This window comes from Hypomesus nipponensis, chromosome 1 (genome assembly GCF_054491055.1).
Source record: "Hypomesus nipponensis isolate SF chromosome 1, ASM5449105v1, whole genome shotgun sequence".
Lineage (NCBI taxonomy): Eukaryota > Metazoa > Chordata > Actinopteri > Osmeriformes > Osmeridae > Hypomesus > Hypomesus nipponensis.
This window is the reverse complement of record NC_140361.1, coordinates 8,410,149-8,428,035: the sequence shown is the minus strand read 5'-3', so window position 1 is coordinate 8,428,035 and position 17,887 is coordinate 8,410,149. Positions and strand designations below refer to the sequence as shown.

The 17,887-nt window shown below is 45.2% G+C and overlaps 2 protein-coding genes across 2 annotated transcripts in view; both read left to right on the top strand.

The window, feature by feature from the left end:
- Positions 1-893: 893 nt before the first annotated feature.
- On the top strand, positions 894-2,383 carry smim32 (small integral membrane protein 32). The gene is made up of 2 exons (XM_084699036.1): positions 894-1,610; positions 1,757-2,383. Exon 2 carries the CDS (start codon positions 1,803-1,805, stop codon positions 2,121-2,123), a length of 321 nt encoding a protein of 106 aa, XP_084555162.1. The 5' UTR covers positions 894-1,610; positions 1,757-1,802; the 3' UTR covers positions 2,124-2,383.
- Positions 2,384-4,733: 2,350 nt separating this feature from the next.
- The window catches only part of LOC146302376 (protein diaphanous homolog 1-like), a 30,667-nt gene continuing 17,513 nt past the window's right edge, over positions 4,734-17,887 (top strand). Inside the window, exon 1 of the mRNA XM_084698126.1 lies at positions 4,734-5,049. Within this exon, the coding sequence (XP_084554252.1) occupies positions 4,942-5,049 (108 nt within the window). The 5' untranslated portion in view covers positions 4,734-4,941. The remainder of the gene's footprint in view (positions 5,050-17,887) is intronic.

The following is a 17,887-nucleotide window of genomic DNA, read 5'->3' as shown; positions in this document are numbered from 1 at the left end:
TGTGTGTGTGTGTGTGTGTGTGTGAGAGAGTGTTTGTGTGTGTGTGTGTGTGTGTGTGTGTGTGTGTGTGTGTGTGTGTGTGTGTGTGTGTGTTTGTGTGAGTGTGTGTGTGTGTGTGTGTTTGTGTGAGTGTGTGTTTGTGTGTTTTGGCTGTTGCTGTATGTGATTTGTCCTTGCCATACCAGCATCCTGTTTCTAAAAATAGGTGTGCATGAATACGAATTAGCAAGCCAACCTTTTATTGACTGGTGCTTTTGAATCTAGCTTCTTCTGAGGCTTATAAGGCTGTGTGCCCTAACTGTATTCATATAGAATATCTCAAGTTAGCACAAAAGTATTTTAACACACAAACACAGAAATGAGTTGTGAGTTATGAAAGACAAGAGGTACTTTTCAGGGATACGTGTCTGCCAGGGGAAGTTCATACACCATTAGGAGAAGGTTTAGAAATTCTTGAAAGAGACAGCTTGTACTGAACACGTCAATACCTGCATGACTGTCTGTTCCTTTAAATGCTTGTCTCCCCCTCTGCTGTCTCTTTTATCACTCTTGAGACATTCCACACTGCCCTAAAAATGGCCTCAATCACTTTCAAATGGGAAACCTCTTTGAAAACAAATCAGCGAGTAAGAGAGAAAAAGAGAGGGAGGTCGAGAAAGACTGGGAGAGAGACAGAGATAGGACTAGAGAGAGAGCGAAAGAGAGAGAGAGAGACGGAGAGACAGAGAGACACACACACACGGGCATGTCGCATCATATTCTTGACTTTTAACACTTCCCTGACCGATGACATATCTCCGTCACGCGCGCAGAGCTCAGCGCAGCGCGCGTCCTCTCCTTCCCCTCTCTCCTTTCCATAGCCCCTTATATCAATTCCTCACACACATCGGCTACCGAGTGGAGAGGAGGACGTGTGCGACTTGGAGCTGCAGATGTTGGCGTCTTCCATTTTCAATCCCTGCCGTCCTCTATATCTTTCAGGCTGGATCAATATTCCCGCCGGGGTTTAGTTGGAGTTGACAGTTTGGCGCTCCAAAGCCGACACGTATCGATCTTTACTGGATATAAAAACCAAGAGAAAACGGGTGTACAGACGTGCTCTGGTCTACATTGCGCCCGACCTCCGGTCCAGACTAATCTCAGACCAACGGATTCGATGGAACATGCGTTTAGTGATGATCTCGGTTAAACGCTGGCAACTAACCATGTCCATTGGATAAAATATAATTCATAAGTTCTATTGTGCCACGATAAGAACTCCATTTGAACCAGGATTCCAATCGCCAGAAATTTCAGTGGTTTCATGACCTCAGTGGACAGAGTGAAAACTTCGTTTCAGACCGATACTGTGACAATAATCCTACAGTCTCAGGTGAATATTAGTAACTCAAAAGTATTTGTTTTGAATCCTAATGCGAGGATACGTTGGTGGATTGAAGCATTCGGACGGCATATGGTCTGTAGGCGCACCAGGTTTGTAGCCAACACCACACTACCTCTCCAGAGCGCTTCCTCGCCGGGGCGAGATATTGGGAGAATCTGAGGCATGCGGACCGTTGGTTTCTCCTACCCCTCTCTACGTGCGGAAACTCTCCGCAGCCTCCACAAAAGTAAGTAACAGATTCATTTGAAACTGCCATAGTCTAAATGACCTACCAACTGTTTAACTGCATCTTTACGTCTGCATCTTGAAGATTAATCTATTCGTGTTCTTAAGAAAGTTTGATATCTGGAGATGCTATTTCTTCTGTTTTAGTAGGCCTAGAAGCTTCACAAAAGGACTGCCGTTGACACGCGCGGCCATGCTGAGGCAGATACTTCTGAATTCCACCGAAGCACCGGACTTTGACTTAATGATGGCCCAGACGCACGCACCTGCGTCCCTGAACGCATCTCATGGTTCGGTGAGCGTTGCTGCCTTGCTCAGGCCAACGGGCCGGGGCGGACTTCGGGAGGGCGAGTTAAACAAACCGGACCTGGCCACTTACCTGGTCATCTGCCTCCTGCTGTTTCTGCTGGTGCTTCTCATTGTGTTCTTCATCAACTGTCAGTTGCGGAACTCTTTCTTCGCCTCCATGCCCTATGACAGATCGCTGAGAGAGGCTAGGACCTCATACAAGTAGGCCCGGTGGCCCCGTGGCATAGTTGCAGTTCCACGGTTCTGGGCCGTTTGGTCCGGACTCAGGTCTGGTCCGTGTTAAATGGAATTGCTTGTGATGCATCATGAACTGGACTCAAATATAATGTCATAGATTATTGTTTGTTTGTACAGTAGCCTATTAGTTATTTTGTATAACAAGTGTAATGACTTGCGCTCTAATGTGCAATGTGATCATGCAGCCACCAGTTTCATACCCATGTAATGATTAAACACAACATTTATCGACCAATTAGCCTATAACCTGAGGTATTCTTACAGTCTCGTGACTGAAGGGATGATGATGATGATGATGATGATGATGATGATGACTTTAACGTCAAGAAAGAAAACAGTGAAGAAGGTATTGATAAAAGTAGAGCACGTAACCCCCAAAAGGGAATAATCTCTATGACTGCAGTCGCAGAACTATGACACGTCTTTTAATTTAAATTTACCGTTACAATTTACGGGGGTCATTTCTTGCATGAGGAATTACTTTAAGATAACATAAATTGCACGCCACATCTAATGCACGGCTGGGTTTGTGCCCCCATATGATTTACTGAGGTGCACCATAGACATCCGTCTAATCCATAAAAGTGTATGTGTGTGCGCGTGCGTGCGTGTGTCTTTGAGTGTGTTTTATCTTGTAAACTGCAGTGCATAAAATAAATCTGAGATTTAGGCGCGTAGGGCTAGACTGTTCCGATGAGGGGTAAAGATTATTCGTTGTATTGCAGTGATAAAACACAATAAAATAATAATCGCTTGAAGTAGGCTATCATCGACGTTAACGGCACATTTCGATAAGCAAAAAAAGTGTGTAGACTTATCGTTTTTTTACAACATGCTGTTGCATTTCTACAGATGGCAATGGTCATTCATTGAACATATATCATGAACTAGTATTGCTGCTAGACTGTTTTGACCGTTGCATTATTCATCAAGAGACATTATTGACCACTAGGTGGAACCATAGGCTACGCCTCGTTTGTTTGACTTACATCTTAATGAAGATAACATGGATTTTCATGCGAAAATAGTAAGCAGGAAACATCATGATATCATCAAACTGATGACATATACAAAAGGCCTTTAGGCCCACTTCAATTTTTTCTTTCGTCACGACTGATTGGAGGAGAAAGAGAGAGAGAGCGAGACACACACACACTACATTCCAGTTATCTACCTTTACCGTAGGCCTACATTGAGTGCAGGAAGGAATCCACACTTCATGAAGATCAAAAGAGTTGTTCAGACATCAGCCAAAAGAAACGAGGGGGAGACCAGGACCAAACCTCTCAAAGCACAATGGAGTGATGCCAACCGAGGTGAAGTTTCATATTCGACATTCGTCTCAGACGCTCCTTTGCGGCGTCGCGTTAGGGACCGGGTGAAAATTAGACCGTACAATTTAGAAAATGTATACAATGTGTTTCATAATATTTCTATGGATATAAAACCTCAAACTGTCACTAGAGTATTATAAAAATGTCTGGTCTACTTACACACCCTTTACCTTATCAATGAATTTTTTTACAACATGCAAATACATCGCTAATCTCTGAAAATAGCATGAAATCCTTGATAATATTTTTCAAAATTGTGAGAAAAAATCTCAAATTGACACCTGATTATCTAATAATGTCTGGCCTACTTCCACAACCTTAACTTTTTCAATCAAATGTTAAAGAAAATGCTAGAAAATTGCTAATATCTGAAAATAGCATGAAATCCACGCTAATCTTCATAACCTTTTCAAAATTGTGATAGAAAATCTCTAATTGACACCAGATTATTCAAATAATGTCTGGTCTATTTCCACACCCTTTACTTTTTAAATTATGTTTTCAGAACAATGTAAGCCAGACAGTAGTAGAATAATCTGGTGTATATTTTTGATTGTTTTGAAGATTAAATTAAAGGGGGGATTTCATGCTATTTTCAGAGATTAGCAATTTTCTATTATTGTTCTGAAAACATAATTGAAAAAGTAAAGGGTGTGTAAGTAGACCAGAAATTGCTAGAATACTCTGGTGACAGTTTTATGTTTTATGTCCATAGACATATTATGAAACACATACATTTTCTAAATTGTACGGTTTAGTTTTCACCCGGTCCCTAACACGACGCTGCAAAGGAGCGTCTTCCGCATGTCGAATGTCGAATATGAAATTAACTTCACCTCGGTGGGATGCCACAAGTGGGGTATTTGCATTGGCCTAAACGGAGACAAAGCGAGTAGATGAGGAGAGCAAAGAAGGAAGGGAAATTAATGAAAGAATGTCCCTGGTTAAATAAGGTTGGAGGGCCCGTACTGAACAGCAGGGGTGGCAAGAGACACCAACACCGTGACAAAGATGAATATTGGTCCAATAAGGCTATGCATTTTTTTAAATATTCAATAAAAAAATGTTTCGCTTCGTCCTGAATATGTGAACAAACTATTTGTGCACGCTTTAATGTCATTTTAATGAGGATTTTTATTATTATTTGGCTGATACTTTGCGTCGTCCGTTTGGCGTTGTTGGCCCCCTATTGGTCAAAGTCTGTCACTGCCACAGTGTCACATTGCACTTCACAGCTAGTTGAGTACACTATAGTGGAAGCTGTAGGTAGTTCGCAAACGTTACCCCGCGGCTGGTCGCCCCTGAGGGAACAAGCCCCAGTGCATACTTTTCATCTTAGATAGAAACACAATACTAATATATAAGTGGAGGTGAGTGTGTATTTTGAGCTCCAACAGGTTTATCACAAGGTGTAAGTTCTTGGGATAGTTTTTCTCTCTGAGGAAAGTCACAATGGATCCACACTCGGGGAATTCTGCTTCGGCTGCTGCTCCCAAAGGCGGCAAGGACAAGAAATCTAAGAAGCATTACGAAGATGGAGAGAAGAAAGAAAAGAAATTTGTACGTACAAACTTGCCTTTTTATCGATCCTAAAGTTGTGCAATTTCGGTTTGGTTGGGAACTCCTCTGTCAATTCAGGCAAGCTAGAAAGTCACTATTTGTAAACTAGGTAACTAACTAGCTAGCTATGTTAGCAGCTAGCTCTGCTGGCTAACTTAGCAACTTAACTGGCTTGTGCTATAAATCAACAAGTGTATGAACACATCATTACTTTGCTGAAACTTTGAACAAGTGTCAGGAGAAAGAAGCAAATATAATGGCTACATCCGACACAAAGCCACTGCATGTGACATTTTATTTCTGAAATTGTTGCACTTTACACCATATACACAGATAATGAATTTAGTGAGTAACCCGAGCGCTTTAAACCTTGATAGCTCTGAAGCTAATATTCTTAGTCAGCTCGCGCCAGGTTATTTGCTTGCTAGCTAGCCAGCCAGCTCTGTGTTTGAGGAAGTAGGCTGCGGAAGTAGACAAGCGTTAAACTGGCAAATCTCATAATTATGTATTGCAAGTGTTAAGTTCTATAAACATTAAGGTAATTGCATGTGTATGCTTTGGCGATTTAGTCGTACGTAGGTTGGTGTCATTACAGGTACACCCATCTGACAGTTAACAATTGTGGTTATCTGACGCTGGATCAGATTAACTTTTTCAAGTTTGAGTTTGACTCAATGTTAAAGACCCAATATTGGATTTACATAGCCATCTTTGCAGAGTAGTAATAAGGCTATCTGAATGACATCCCACTCAGCTGTTTTGTACTTTTGTTTCGAATACTATTAGTTGAAACGTGAGTATATCCAGTTAGGTAGTGTCATCATCATACTGTAGTGTACAGTAAGTGTCTATGTAGACGTGTGTGATTCAGGCAAGGTGGTGTTTGGAGTCATCCTGGATGGCAACAAGGTGTCTCGTAATTTAACTCCTTGGCTCATCTAGCAACAGCTGAAAACTGATATTTCACTGGTAAATGGTAACCATAGCTGCCCAAATACACACATTGTCAACGGGCATAGTTAGCTAATAGATGATAGCAACCTCCCATCATACTGGACCAGTCACTGCCTGTTGACCATCAAACTCTTAAGTACCAAACAGATTATAACCAATATTTTACACCTTGAAAATCGGGGATGACTATGACCCTGCGTTTGAATGATCTGATTATGGACAGTTAATGATGGTAGTTGACTTAAGTAATTAAAGGGGCTCACCCACAAGAGACTGAGAGGTAACTTTGAGATAAAGAGAGTGGAATGCACTGCAGTCCAAGGCAAGGTTATAAGTAAACAGCATGAGTCAGTGATAAAAAGTTCCTAAGTAAAGACATGTGCTCTGCTCTGTGTGTGAGAGAGAAAGAGAGAGAGAGAGAGAGAAAGAGAGAGAGAAAGAGAGAGAGAAAGAGAGAGAGAAAGAGAGAGAGAGAGCTGTCCTGTCCTGGGTGTGTAGGTGGTGGCTCCGTCCTTAATCTCAGCACTGCATCCTACAGTATTGGTCCTCATTCCATTTCTTCCTCCTCTCCCCCTCCTTTTTATATTACACAAACACACTTCTGTAGTAGGAATGTTATGAGGTCAGAGGGCAGCCCGGTTAGGTGGAATGATATGTGTCCAATATATAATGTGATGTCATCACTCTCTGTCTCAGAATCAGTATGAATGCTGACACAACAAGCTCTTAGTTATAGTCACAGACATTCTTGTGTATGCAACATCATAAACTAATCTGAAGCTTACATGAAAACAATGTCAGATGATTCATCCATGATGTGTCTTCATCCTACCCATGACCTTTCAACCCCTCCATTCATCCACCCTCCAAAGTTATACAGCAAGCTCTTGTAGAGAAAGAGAGAGATTGCAAGCGAGTCTTTGAGCGTCTACGCTTGGTTCACAAGCTGTGGCGCGTGTCTGGAGGTTGTAACCCCTACTTATGGATCACCGTGGAATGTTGCCACGGTGATCTTATGCCCCTCGTCTGCGGCCCCTCTGTTCACAGCCTACCTAGACAGAATCTAAAAGGTAAGGCTAGTAAGATGGCCCTGCTGTTCCCAACCTAGCCAAACAGAAACAAACAGCCTGGGCTAGCTAGATGGCCACGCACCAGTCATTGCTGTGCTCTTCATTCACTCCATAATCCACGCCAAGTGGATCCCAACCCAAAATATGATGAGAATGACCACATACAGGCCAAAGTGCAAGCCTATCCTTGGCCCTGTCCTAGCACTGCGTGGGAAGTGCTGGACGAGGACTTGTGAAATCTGATGTGCTCTGTGTATTCTCCAGAGTAGTGGAAATGACATGCTGAGTCAGCAGGCGAACATTGGTCATGTGTTCAGCGTTCTCTTGGTGGCGTGGTGGCCTCAACGGCGATCTCCTCCGCTCTTCTGCACTCTCTGCTCTGCTGTGTCGGTCCAACCCTGTAGGAAGGCCGTGCTGGGCCCCACAGGTCATTGGATCAGCACAGCAGACACACCTCGAGCGGAAAATACATGTCCCAGCATGCACCAGTGCGCCCACCTGCTGCTCCCCCTTTCCAGAAACCCATCAGAGGGCTGAGGTTGCAGATTGCATGTGTATAGGCCTGCTTAGCACAGACGCTCATGCAGAAAACTGTTTAGTTCAGGCAGTATGTGCATGATGTCCTTTGGGTGGAATGGTGGCCTCTGTCTTTCTCTGTTGTTCTTGCTCTCACTCACTCTCTCTCCCTCCCTCTTTCTCGTTCTCTCCCTCCTCTTGTCTGTGTTTGAGAGAGTGGAGTGGTTAATGCACTGGCTGGCTCTGACTGAATAAGAATGAGGGAGAGAGAGGGAGAGGAGAGGTGAACGAGGGAGAGCGTAGTAGATTAGCGGAGGAGATTCCACTGTGGATTAACGAGGAATGGAGGGGGGGGGGGGTGGGGGGAGAATGACACGGCCACAATCACACTGTCACAATCAAACGCACCGTGTGGGGCCTGCACCAAAAGCGTTCTTTAATGGGCTGTGTCCTTTATGTAGTCTGCTGGTAGACCACATAGAGCACAGCGTAGGCCCTGGCCCTGGGCGTGGCCGTCCCCATCTCCCCCCCCCTCCTCTCAGGTGTTCCAGCAAGATAATGTGACACATTCCCTGACAGCTGGCTTCACCTGTTCCGATTGGCCAGGGGGGAGCCGAGTTGTGTAATAAACATCTCAGTTCTATGTTGAGACAAGCATATGGAGGAATGCGGTCAAACACTGTATCCAACAGAGACAGAGAGTAAGGGAGAGAAAGAGGGAGAAGGGGGAGGGACGGGGAGAGGAGAGGAGAGAGGGGGATAGAGAGGGAGAAAAGAGACTGAGACGGAGAGAAAAACAAAGTACTCATCTTCCTACTTGTAGCACCACTCTGTGTGTGTGTGTGACAGATGTGGCTTGGCTTCCGCTGTGAGACTAGTGCCTCGAAGACTAGAAGAGCTGCCGCTCATTAAACCTCGAGGATTGACAAGAGTGTTTGTCAGCAGTCGCTTGTCAACAAATGATCAAATCCTGAAGAAAGCACCTGGCCTTGGCAACAAGAGCTCTGTGTGTTCCACAAGCTGAATGTTGAGGGGATGTTGTGTGGACCGGCGTTTTGCTTTCAGACGAGCATATGAGTGACAATGATTGGGGTAGACGTGTTTGTGTGCATGCTTGCACATGTGTGTGTGTGTGTGTGTGTGTGTGTGTGGTAAAAGGTTTGGTAATCACATGATGTGAAAATGATAAGTGACAGGGACTTCTTGAGAGCTATGATAGCCGACAGGCTACTGCTGACATGTCTTGTGGGCTTTGTGTGGCCACGCCTGTCTGCTCAGGCAAATGCCAATTAGCGTTTGTGTTGTGTGTGTTTTGAAATGTGAAAGGCAGCAGTAAATTATGATTTTGACTAAGAGATATTGCACTTTTAATACTTGTGTATTTGTATGCGTGTGTGTGTTGACACTAATAGCACTACTCTTTCTGTTCAGTATGGCAGGTTCAGCAACTCAGGTATTGGACTAGTGTCCTATCTGTAGAATAAACACAACCCACCACTAGGTTGACACAATACAGAACCAGAGGAGAGAGCTCTGTTAACTAAATATTAACTCTGCTGTTGGTTGGAAAGAGAGGGGGTTTGAACCAGCTTCGAAAACTCATGTTGTGATGTTAGTGTTGTATGTTTTAGTTTCTTTGTCTGATGTTGACATCATCACCAGTCAATCTTTTGACTACTTTTTTCTCCTTTGCTGAGGCCTACACACATGCACCCTGTTCCTGGACATGAGGTTTGCCACAAACTTGCATACATTATCACCAAAGCTGAGCTGCTGCACAATGTTTAACTGACTGTCAGCTCTTTGGGCTATATTGACTGAGTATGTGGCCACAAGGCTGCTTTCTCCTGAAGTCAATATTAGGCCTCCATATCAGCTTCTCACTTACAACAAAAATTCACAATGTATTGTGACAGGAAGTTGTACAATATTCAACAGGAAGTTGCCCTTTTCTTCTCCATTCTCCTGTTTTCTCTGTACACCCGTCCATTGTACCAGCCCGTACCACCGTCCATATTTAAATGTGTACACACACACACAGACACACACACACTCACAGACACATCGTTCCCAGCCCATTGTTGATGAAAAGGAGCACTACCTCATTCTATAACCATGCAGCTAGGGTCTTATCAGTGAAGGCTAATGGAGGAAAACCTCAGAGATGGACCAGGGCATGGCATTCATCAACTAGCTGCCGGCTCTGTTCAATGGCATGCTGTGTCTTCATCGCACACACACAAACATACAAATGCATTTATGCGCGCACACACCTCGGCTCCATTTTTTTCCAACACTCTCAAGCTGTACAGTAGTGTGTTTGTGTGTGTGTGTGCACAAACAGGTCTGACGTGAACTCCAGAAGTGGGGTCACCACCTCTCTGTTTGCTCTCAGGATATTGGGCCTGTCTTACAGGGTGTCTGAGTGGTGGCAGTGTGTGTTTGCTCAAAGTTTGTTTGTGGTGGTGTTTGAGTGTCTACCCCCATGACAGCTGGTTTTGACAGCAGTGCTAGTAATGACACCCACCCCACCCCTCTTCTAACTCAGCTCTATATCTGTCTGCCCTACACCACCACCAATAGTCTTATTCTACTGTATCTTTCCTGTGGCATTGCCTCACTTCCTGTGGCAGCAGCACTGCACTTCCTGTGCATGCTGCATGTCAGCTACCTCCCCCAGGCCCTGGGCGGGGGAAGTTTGGAGACAAAGGAAGGTTCAGCTGTGATCTGGATTCATCTGTCATCTCCATGGTACCCTAGGAGGACCTTGTGTGGTGCCTGATCCCAGAACTGTGTTTGAAGCAGTGTTTATCCTGCAGCCGCTGTTAGCCTGTTAGCATAGCCTAGCTTTAGTGTATCACGTCCTTACCAGGAGCCTCAGCCATACAGCTTCGTGTGACAGCATCATGTCAAGTTCTATCTTCGCCCTAGACTTTCCACATGCTTTGTCCAAAACGGCACAATTCCAACATTTCTCATCACTGCGACACAACTGTGGCGATGCTACCCTGGGTGGCCTTTTTTTGGTTTGTAGCCATGGAAATAAGTTTGAGGTCCATGAATAATCTGTTCAGCTACTGATTGCAATGGGAGTATCCCTATTGTGCTGCTGCTGTGCAGCCCAACCGCCACCTGTTAGCTGTCGGAACGCTCCTATTGGAAATCAATCCCACTTGTATGCGTGTGTGTGCCATCAACTGGCCATGCAGGCTGGTTGATAGGTGTGTGTGTGTGTGGGATCGTTCAGTGATTACGGTTAGTCACCGGATTACACAGGAGAGAACGGAGCCTATTATAGCGTCTAGCTACCTTTGTCTGCAGTCACAGTCTCTCCTACACAAACTGAAACACACATGCAAGCACACACACTACTTCATGTTGTGTAACCCTATTAACTTGGTACCCTTTTTAAACCTGCCCTTAAGTGATCTGTTCAGACTTAAAGTAAGTGGGCTGTGTTACTCTGGAAAAGGCCCAGTATAGGACCACAGATGCAGATTAGACAGGCCCCCTCCCCATGTGTCAGAGCTAATACTTTAAGATATGTGTGTGAGGTGCGTACGTGAGTCTGTTTGTGTTATGTTTGCTGTGATTGTTCTGGCAAGGTCACGCAAGGACACGTTCTTCTGACTTTCATGCCTCTTTCTTTTTTTTTCTCATCCTTTCTCTCAGTCTCTCTCTCTCTGTCTCTCTCTCTCTCTTTCTCTCCTTCTTTGTCTCTTTATCTCTGTTGGTCTTTTTGTCCTAGTCTATTGCTGGTAGACAGACCGGTGGAAAATGGTTTAAGATGGATAGGTAGATAGAAAAAGAGTTTGCGTGAGAGAGAGAGAGGGAGAGAGAGAGAGTGTTATCTCTCTGTGTTCTGTGTGGGATTTGTTAGGATTAGGGTGTCAGTGCTCCATTTTGACTCTCACATTCTGTCAGACTGACAGATTACAGCTAATCTAAAGGTGCCCTGTGTACAGCAGGTACACATCCTGTCTGTCTGCTTTATTGGGGTACCAAAACTCTGTGACTGGAAGGTAAGCCCATTGGTTGGTGCACATACATGTGTGTCACACACACATTATGTCTGAACACACACAGTTACTAGCGCAAATGCAGCATCTTATGTCTATTGTCTTCCTGCCTCACAGGGTTTTGAGACAAGTCCTGCCTTCCAGGACTGGAAACTGATCTTAACCCCATATCTGTCATTGTCTTTTATGATTCAGTTTTAATCTGAGGCAACAGGAAGTGATGCAGAACTGTTGTCCTACTGCTGGAGTTGTCAAAGAGATGTGAGGAACAGAGAAAGGGACATGGTCAGAGGGAGGGATGAATGAAATGTACAGAGATAAGAGGGTACAAGAGGGGGGGCTCATGGTGGATGGCGTGAATGAGAGAGGGAATAGAGAGTTGAGATAAAAGATGAGAGAGAAAGGGAGCATAGAGTTGTCTTTAGTGCAGGGTAATGTTGATTAATGGATTTTGAGTTGACCTTTGGGTCTCTCTTTCTGCCTCTCTCCTTGCTCTCCCCCTATTGATCAATCCTTCCACTTTTCTCCCTCCCACTTTCTTTCTCTCTTTCCTTCTTGTCCTGCCCCACTTTCCCTCCCTCCCTGCATATTTTTCATGGAAGAGTAGTCTCAGTGGACTACAGTAGAGTTTTCAGGGCCTTCAATGTGAACACGCTTGACTGTGGAAGACTAATCAACACTGGGCCGTGAGGATGTGTGGATATCAGCTTGTGTGAGCGTGTCCACCATGGCTTGTGTGTTGGGGGGAGTGGGAGTGAGTGTGTGTGAGTGTGTGTTGTTGTCGGGGGGACGGGGGACGACAGAGCTTTACAGAAAAAAAGGTAATGCTTCCTCAATTTAATAGTGTGTGAACCAGGGATGGAAATTAGCACCTGCCACCAGCCAAGTGCGGGTGATTCTGTGTTGTGGCGGGTAAACTTGCTTCACCTACTGGCCACCGTGGTGGGTAAATAAAATTATTACACGGCTGTTCTTAGTGCTGCACTTCCTGCAACTTCCTACTTGCAGACTGCAAGACTGCTCAAGCCTTCTCTCTCTAAGTCACTCCCTCTGTACCTCATTCTCTCTCTCTCCCTCTCTCTCTCTCTCTCTCTCTCTCTCTCTCTCTCTCTCTCTCTCTCTCTCTCTCTCTCTCTCACACTCTCACTCTCACTCTCACTCTCACTCTCACTCTCACTCTCACTCTCACTCTCACTCTCACTCTCACTCTCACTCACTCTCACTCTCCTCTGCCGTGTAGATCCTCAGTTCAACAGACTGTTAGACAGAGAGAGCAGGAGCTGTCCAGCGACTTGCTGTTTACTCCCTGCTGTAAGGCCTAGGGCACTAAAAGAGTGGTAGCAAGGTCAAAAGTCAACTCTACCTCCTGGCTGCTGATCTGACAACTCAGAGGCTGGGTTTGGACAGGGCCTAATTGTTCATACATATCCAGACTGCATATTGATAGTCTGTCACTGTGTCTGACACACTTTGGGAATGTGTGTGTGTGTGTTTGTTTTAATGGAGGGGGAGCTTGTTGCTTGTAGTGGTGCATTTGTTCTCTCTCGACCCCTATGAATACATTCACACTCGCATACACGCACACACCCTCTCTCTCTCCCCCGAGGTCTGTATCTCAGTGTTCAATCTGCACGAATAATTGAGCCCGGGTTCCTTTGGGACAGTGACTCATCATCCACTTCCTATGTTTCTGAAGCTGTTATGATGGTAACTCCACAACAACAGTACACACTAGATATGCTGTGTGTGTATGTGTTGGTTCAGGTTGCCTGTCCAAGGTGTAGACCAGTGATTGACCGACTGATATAGTGCTGTTCCCTGTGTGGCATTTGGAGGCAAAGGGATCGATGCCCTTCTTCAGAGGAGGAGCCCAGGAGCTGGGTAATTACTCCAGGCCCAGGTGGAGGGAGGGGCCTGGTCTCACTGTCCAACCCCAGAGAAAGCCCCCACTGCTGGGCTGCCCAAGGACCCCTCAGCCCTGGGCCCCACTGAGCTCCACACTCATGGGGCCACTGCAGTCCTCACTGATGGATTAGATTCAGGTTTTCTGCAATGTCTGAAGACACTGGGAGTAGGACACTTGCGTGTGCACCCACACCCACACTTCCTTGTTGACTGAGCTCAGGAATGGCAGGTGTGCACTGTGGAATGCTGGCACCTGTTGCCATGGCATACAGACAATGGGGGAGATCTGTGTTGTCATGGTGTGGTTTGTCAGGATAGGATGGCCTAATCAATACTGCTGTTGATGAGAGCCAGATGTCAGGACGGCATTTGTGTGTTGTGTGTGTGTCTGACTTGTGACAGTCACACATTGAAGCATTTCCTTCGTCGACTTTAAACACCTTGAACATGTCAATACATATCTTGTTTTACTTGGCCATCTCCATGACGCTGCTTGAGGAGGAAGTGATGCTGGTCGGGATGTTAAACAAGACTTCAGAGCTGGCTGTCTGCCAGGAATGTCACCTAGCTGACTTTGATAAGGGAGGAGAATTTCCATTCCATCACTCCAGATATGAGCCTCATAAGAAGTGAAACACACTGCAAGACCTTGTGTAGTCTCCATTGTTGTCATGGGATGGTCATTGTTTTCCCATTAAGGACATGTCTCTGAGGTTGGGTGCTGTCACGCGAAAAACTGGCCCCCACTTGGACACACTGCAAAAGCCTAGCTGCACGCACAGTCATGGGCAGCGATGCGTAGAGCAGCAGTCAAGGCTGATCATTTAACCTTGGAGACTTCCTGCTACTAGATGCACTGTGTGGGGCATACATACTGATGTGTGAGACTGTGCATGAGTGTGTGTGTGCTAGGAGTGGCTGGGGTCTGTCCATCCATGGTTCTGTGGTTAAATGGTCTTCCCTCAAGTGTTTGGTTGATGCCCATTTCTATCTGCTTCTCTCTCTCTCTCTCCCCCCCCCCTCTCTCTCTCTCTTTCTCTCTCTCCCTCTCTCTCTCTCTACCCTCTCTGCCTCCCTACCTGTTGTTCCCAGAAGAGGCTGGTGACTGTTCTCATCTGTAAACTGACGGGGTGTTCCTGAGGGACAGAGAGCACAGTGTAGACGAAGCACACACTTAACATAGCTAACACCGTTAGTCACAGTCGCATGCTCACACACACAGTTCCACATTTCCATCATAGACAGTCCACATCTTTAAGCTCCACAATAGAGGCAGGCTCTGTAACTTAGGTGTTAAGTGTGTGCGTGGATGTACCTACACCAAGGTCATATGGGGCCAAATTTGTTACAGTCCTCAGTATCTCTACAACTTCCTGTTTTAGCCGGCAACAGGAAATGTTGTGTCACCTTTGTACAGGCGTGTCACCAACTAGCAAGACCCCTCCCTATGACATCACCAGCGTCGACAAGTTAGCCTGTCACCATGGCAACTTGTAAGCACTGATATCAACACGGTTTTGGTTACATGATCATGTGCGGGCGCACACACACACACCTTGTCCAGTAACTATTTATAAAAACCTAGTGGTTCTAGATCTAGTGTGATTCTGCACTGCAGAGAGAATGAGAGGAAAGGGCGAAAAACCAAAAGCGTGAAATAGGGATGGAGATTTGAACTGATTTCACTATTCGAATAGTATCCGAAATTATTTTCGAATATCCGGATAATCTATTTTATTAATGTGGTTCCGTTATGTAATTAGCCTGACGTGACGCAAAGCATACAGTAAACACATGAACCACCACACATTCTGGCAATAATTGGGAATGTTAAACTATTAGATTAAATAAGGGTTGAATAAAGAAAACAAATGAAAGATCAATTTATTAACATGACGAAAAGACAATGTTCTTGAAAAAACGCTGCGTCTTCAGACCTATAGGCTCTTAATTTGGCGGAAAAGCAATTAGCCTATTATTATGTGAAATAAAAAGTAGGCTACATTGGACTAAATTAAACACATTGGGTAGGCTATCCTCCATAAAAACGAAAGACACACAGAGAAATATTGCATATTAACTTGGATATTAACTTGGAACCGGAATCCTATAGGATACGGTGCGCCACCACACATTGCGAACATAAACAGCCGATTACGCTAGCTCTACATGGCTACTGGTAAGAAAATAAATAAGCCACAACTGCATTACCATACGCATTTTTATTTAGGAGAATTAGCATGTAAACATGCTCAGGGGAGAGGCTAGTACGGAGTCGATTTACGAGCAGGCCGGCGTAGAAAAGACTGCAGGAAGTGAGGTTGTTGCGTGGTACTGCTTAGCCAGGACACTATGCTTCTTGTAGCACCAAATGAAATGAAAGGAGACTCGCAGCAGAACGCAGGCGTAGCCTACCTTTTTTGATGGTTTTCATCATTTTCTAACGTCACAACTATTAGAATTCACAACATGACGCGACGGTTTTTCAAGATTTTCTTTTTTTTTTTATCAAACTACGCTCATAAGTATTCGAAAAAAATATTCGAATACTAACTTACTTTAGGATATCCGGATATTCGATTAACCACGCCCATCCCTAGCGTGAAACGGGACTGTGAGTGGGGTGTAAATTTGTAAAGAAATGATTAAACAACAATCAAAAAGAAGTTGGCCCAGAGAGGAGAGTAGAGAAGGGTTGTGATGAGAGAACCAGAGAACAAGGGAGAGGAGGGCTGGTTTTCCCTCTCCAGTAGGGACTCTATAGGCAGGGTCAGGTTCACTTCTGAGCCTCATGATCTCTAAGAGATAAACACTGAGGGACGGGTTAGAGGCTGCTTGTCTGCCCGTCAGTACCCTGTGTGTGTGTGTGTGTGTGTGTGTGTGTTGAGGGATACACTTCAGTGGAGAATCAAACGTCATGTTCCCCTCCAAGTGTTGTTGTGCTACACTGTCCCTAGCCCTTAGCTTCTCGTTTCTTTGTCTTTCTCCCACGTGTTCCAGGCAGCTTTACTCAAACTTGAGGGACACACACAGCTGCGGGCTGGTAAAAGATAGGCTGTGTGTGACTGATTCACATTGTCACAAGCAAAGAGTGGTCTTCACTCCGGTTTTCAACCGGTTTCTAAGAAACAGACGTCTCCTGCACTCGGTTCAATGTGGGATAATTATGGTCCTCTTGAAAGTGTGTGTGTGTGTGTGTGATTTTTAGGCTGATAATTATATAGCACTTTTGTTTTAGCTGTGTATATGTCGCATGAGGGTTTTTCTCTCTCCATAGCTTTCTAATTAGATAGGAAAGCATCATGCCCTGAGTACCTGTCTGGGTCTCCTTCTCCTTCTTTTGTGCTCTTTCTCTCCCCCCTTTCCTCTTCTTTCCCCTTTCACAGACGTACATACCATACACACACATGCAGATCACAAACACTTGCTGTTTCCTGTGCGATTACCCAGAATTCATTGTGCACCCTTTCCTTTTGTCAGGCGACCGTTTCCTGGCCGCGGGTGAGATGGCACCATGGCCATCAGCATGATTTTTGTGTGTGTGTGTGTAGCATTGTGACTTCAGCTTGAAGCTAAATGACCCAGCACATTCTGTGTAAGCCAACAACATACTTTTGATATATTAAAGTTGGACAAGGTAGGCCAGGATTTGTTCCTAGAAAGTGCCAGTGCTTTCTCCCTACAAATTGGCCCAACAGTCAAAATAAAGCGATGGTTCAGATGGTTGATTTGAAACCTCTTTAAAGCTAGTCTCTTCCTCACTGTCCAGACAACGGCGATGTTCCTGGCTTATGGAAGAGGATTCCTCTTAATTGGTGTCAGTCCAGGGGTGGCTGTGGCTTAGAGTAGAGAGGGTTGTCTGTGTATCGCAAGCTTGGCGGTTCGATCCCCGACTCCTCCTTGGTCATGTGCCGAAGTATCCTTGAGCAGGACTCTGAACCACAAGTTGCTCCCGATGGGCAGAGTGGCGCCTTGCATAGCAGCTTGCTGCTGTCGGTATGTATGAGTATGAATGGGTGAATGAAAGGCAAACATTGTAAAGCGCTTTGAGTGCTGCTAAGGTAGAAAAGCGCTGTATAAATGCAGTCCATTACCTTTCCTGATGAACCTGCCTGGAGGAGAAGTTATTCCTCTGAACAATGACTGGAAAGGCTTTGCATTTAGTGGCCACTTTGTTTTGAGTCTTTTGGACAGATTTCAAACCATGGGGGGACAAAGCACCTGTTAGATGGTCTCGGTGAGCAGGGGAAGTGACCGGCTGGGTTCCCCTGGAAAGTTGGAGAACAAGAGTGGAGAGTTAGAGAGAGACTTTGAGAGAAAGACAGGAGTTAGAGAGAGAGATGATGGTTCGAGAGCGAGTTATAGGGCGTGGGT

Bases quoted from the DNA above. Each gene is read 5' to 3' on its own strand.
- smim32 (XM_084699036.1), top strand. From the start codon at position 1,803: ATGCTGAGGCAGATACTTCTGAATTCCACCGAAGCACCGGACTTTGAC.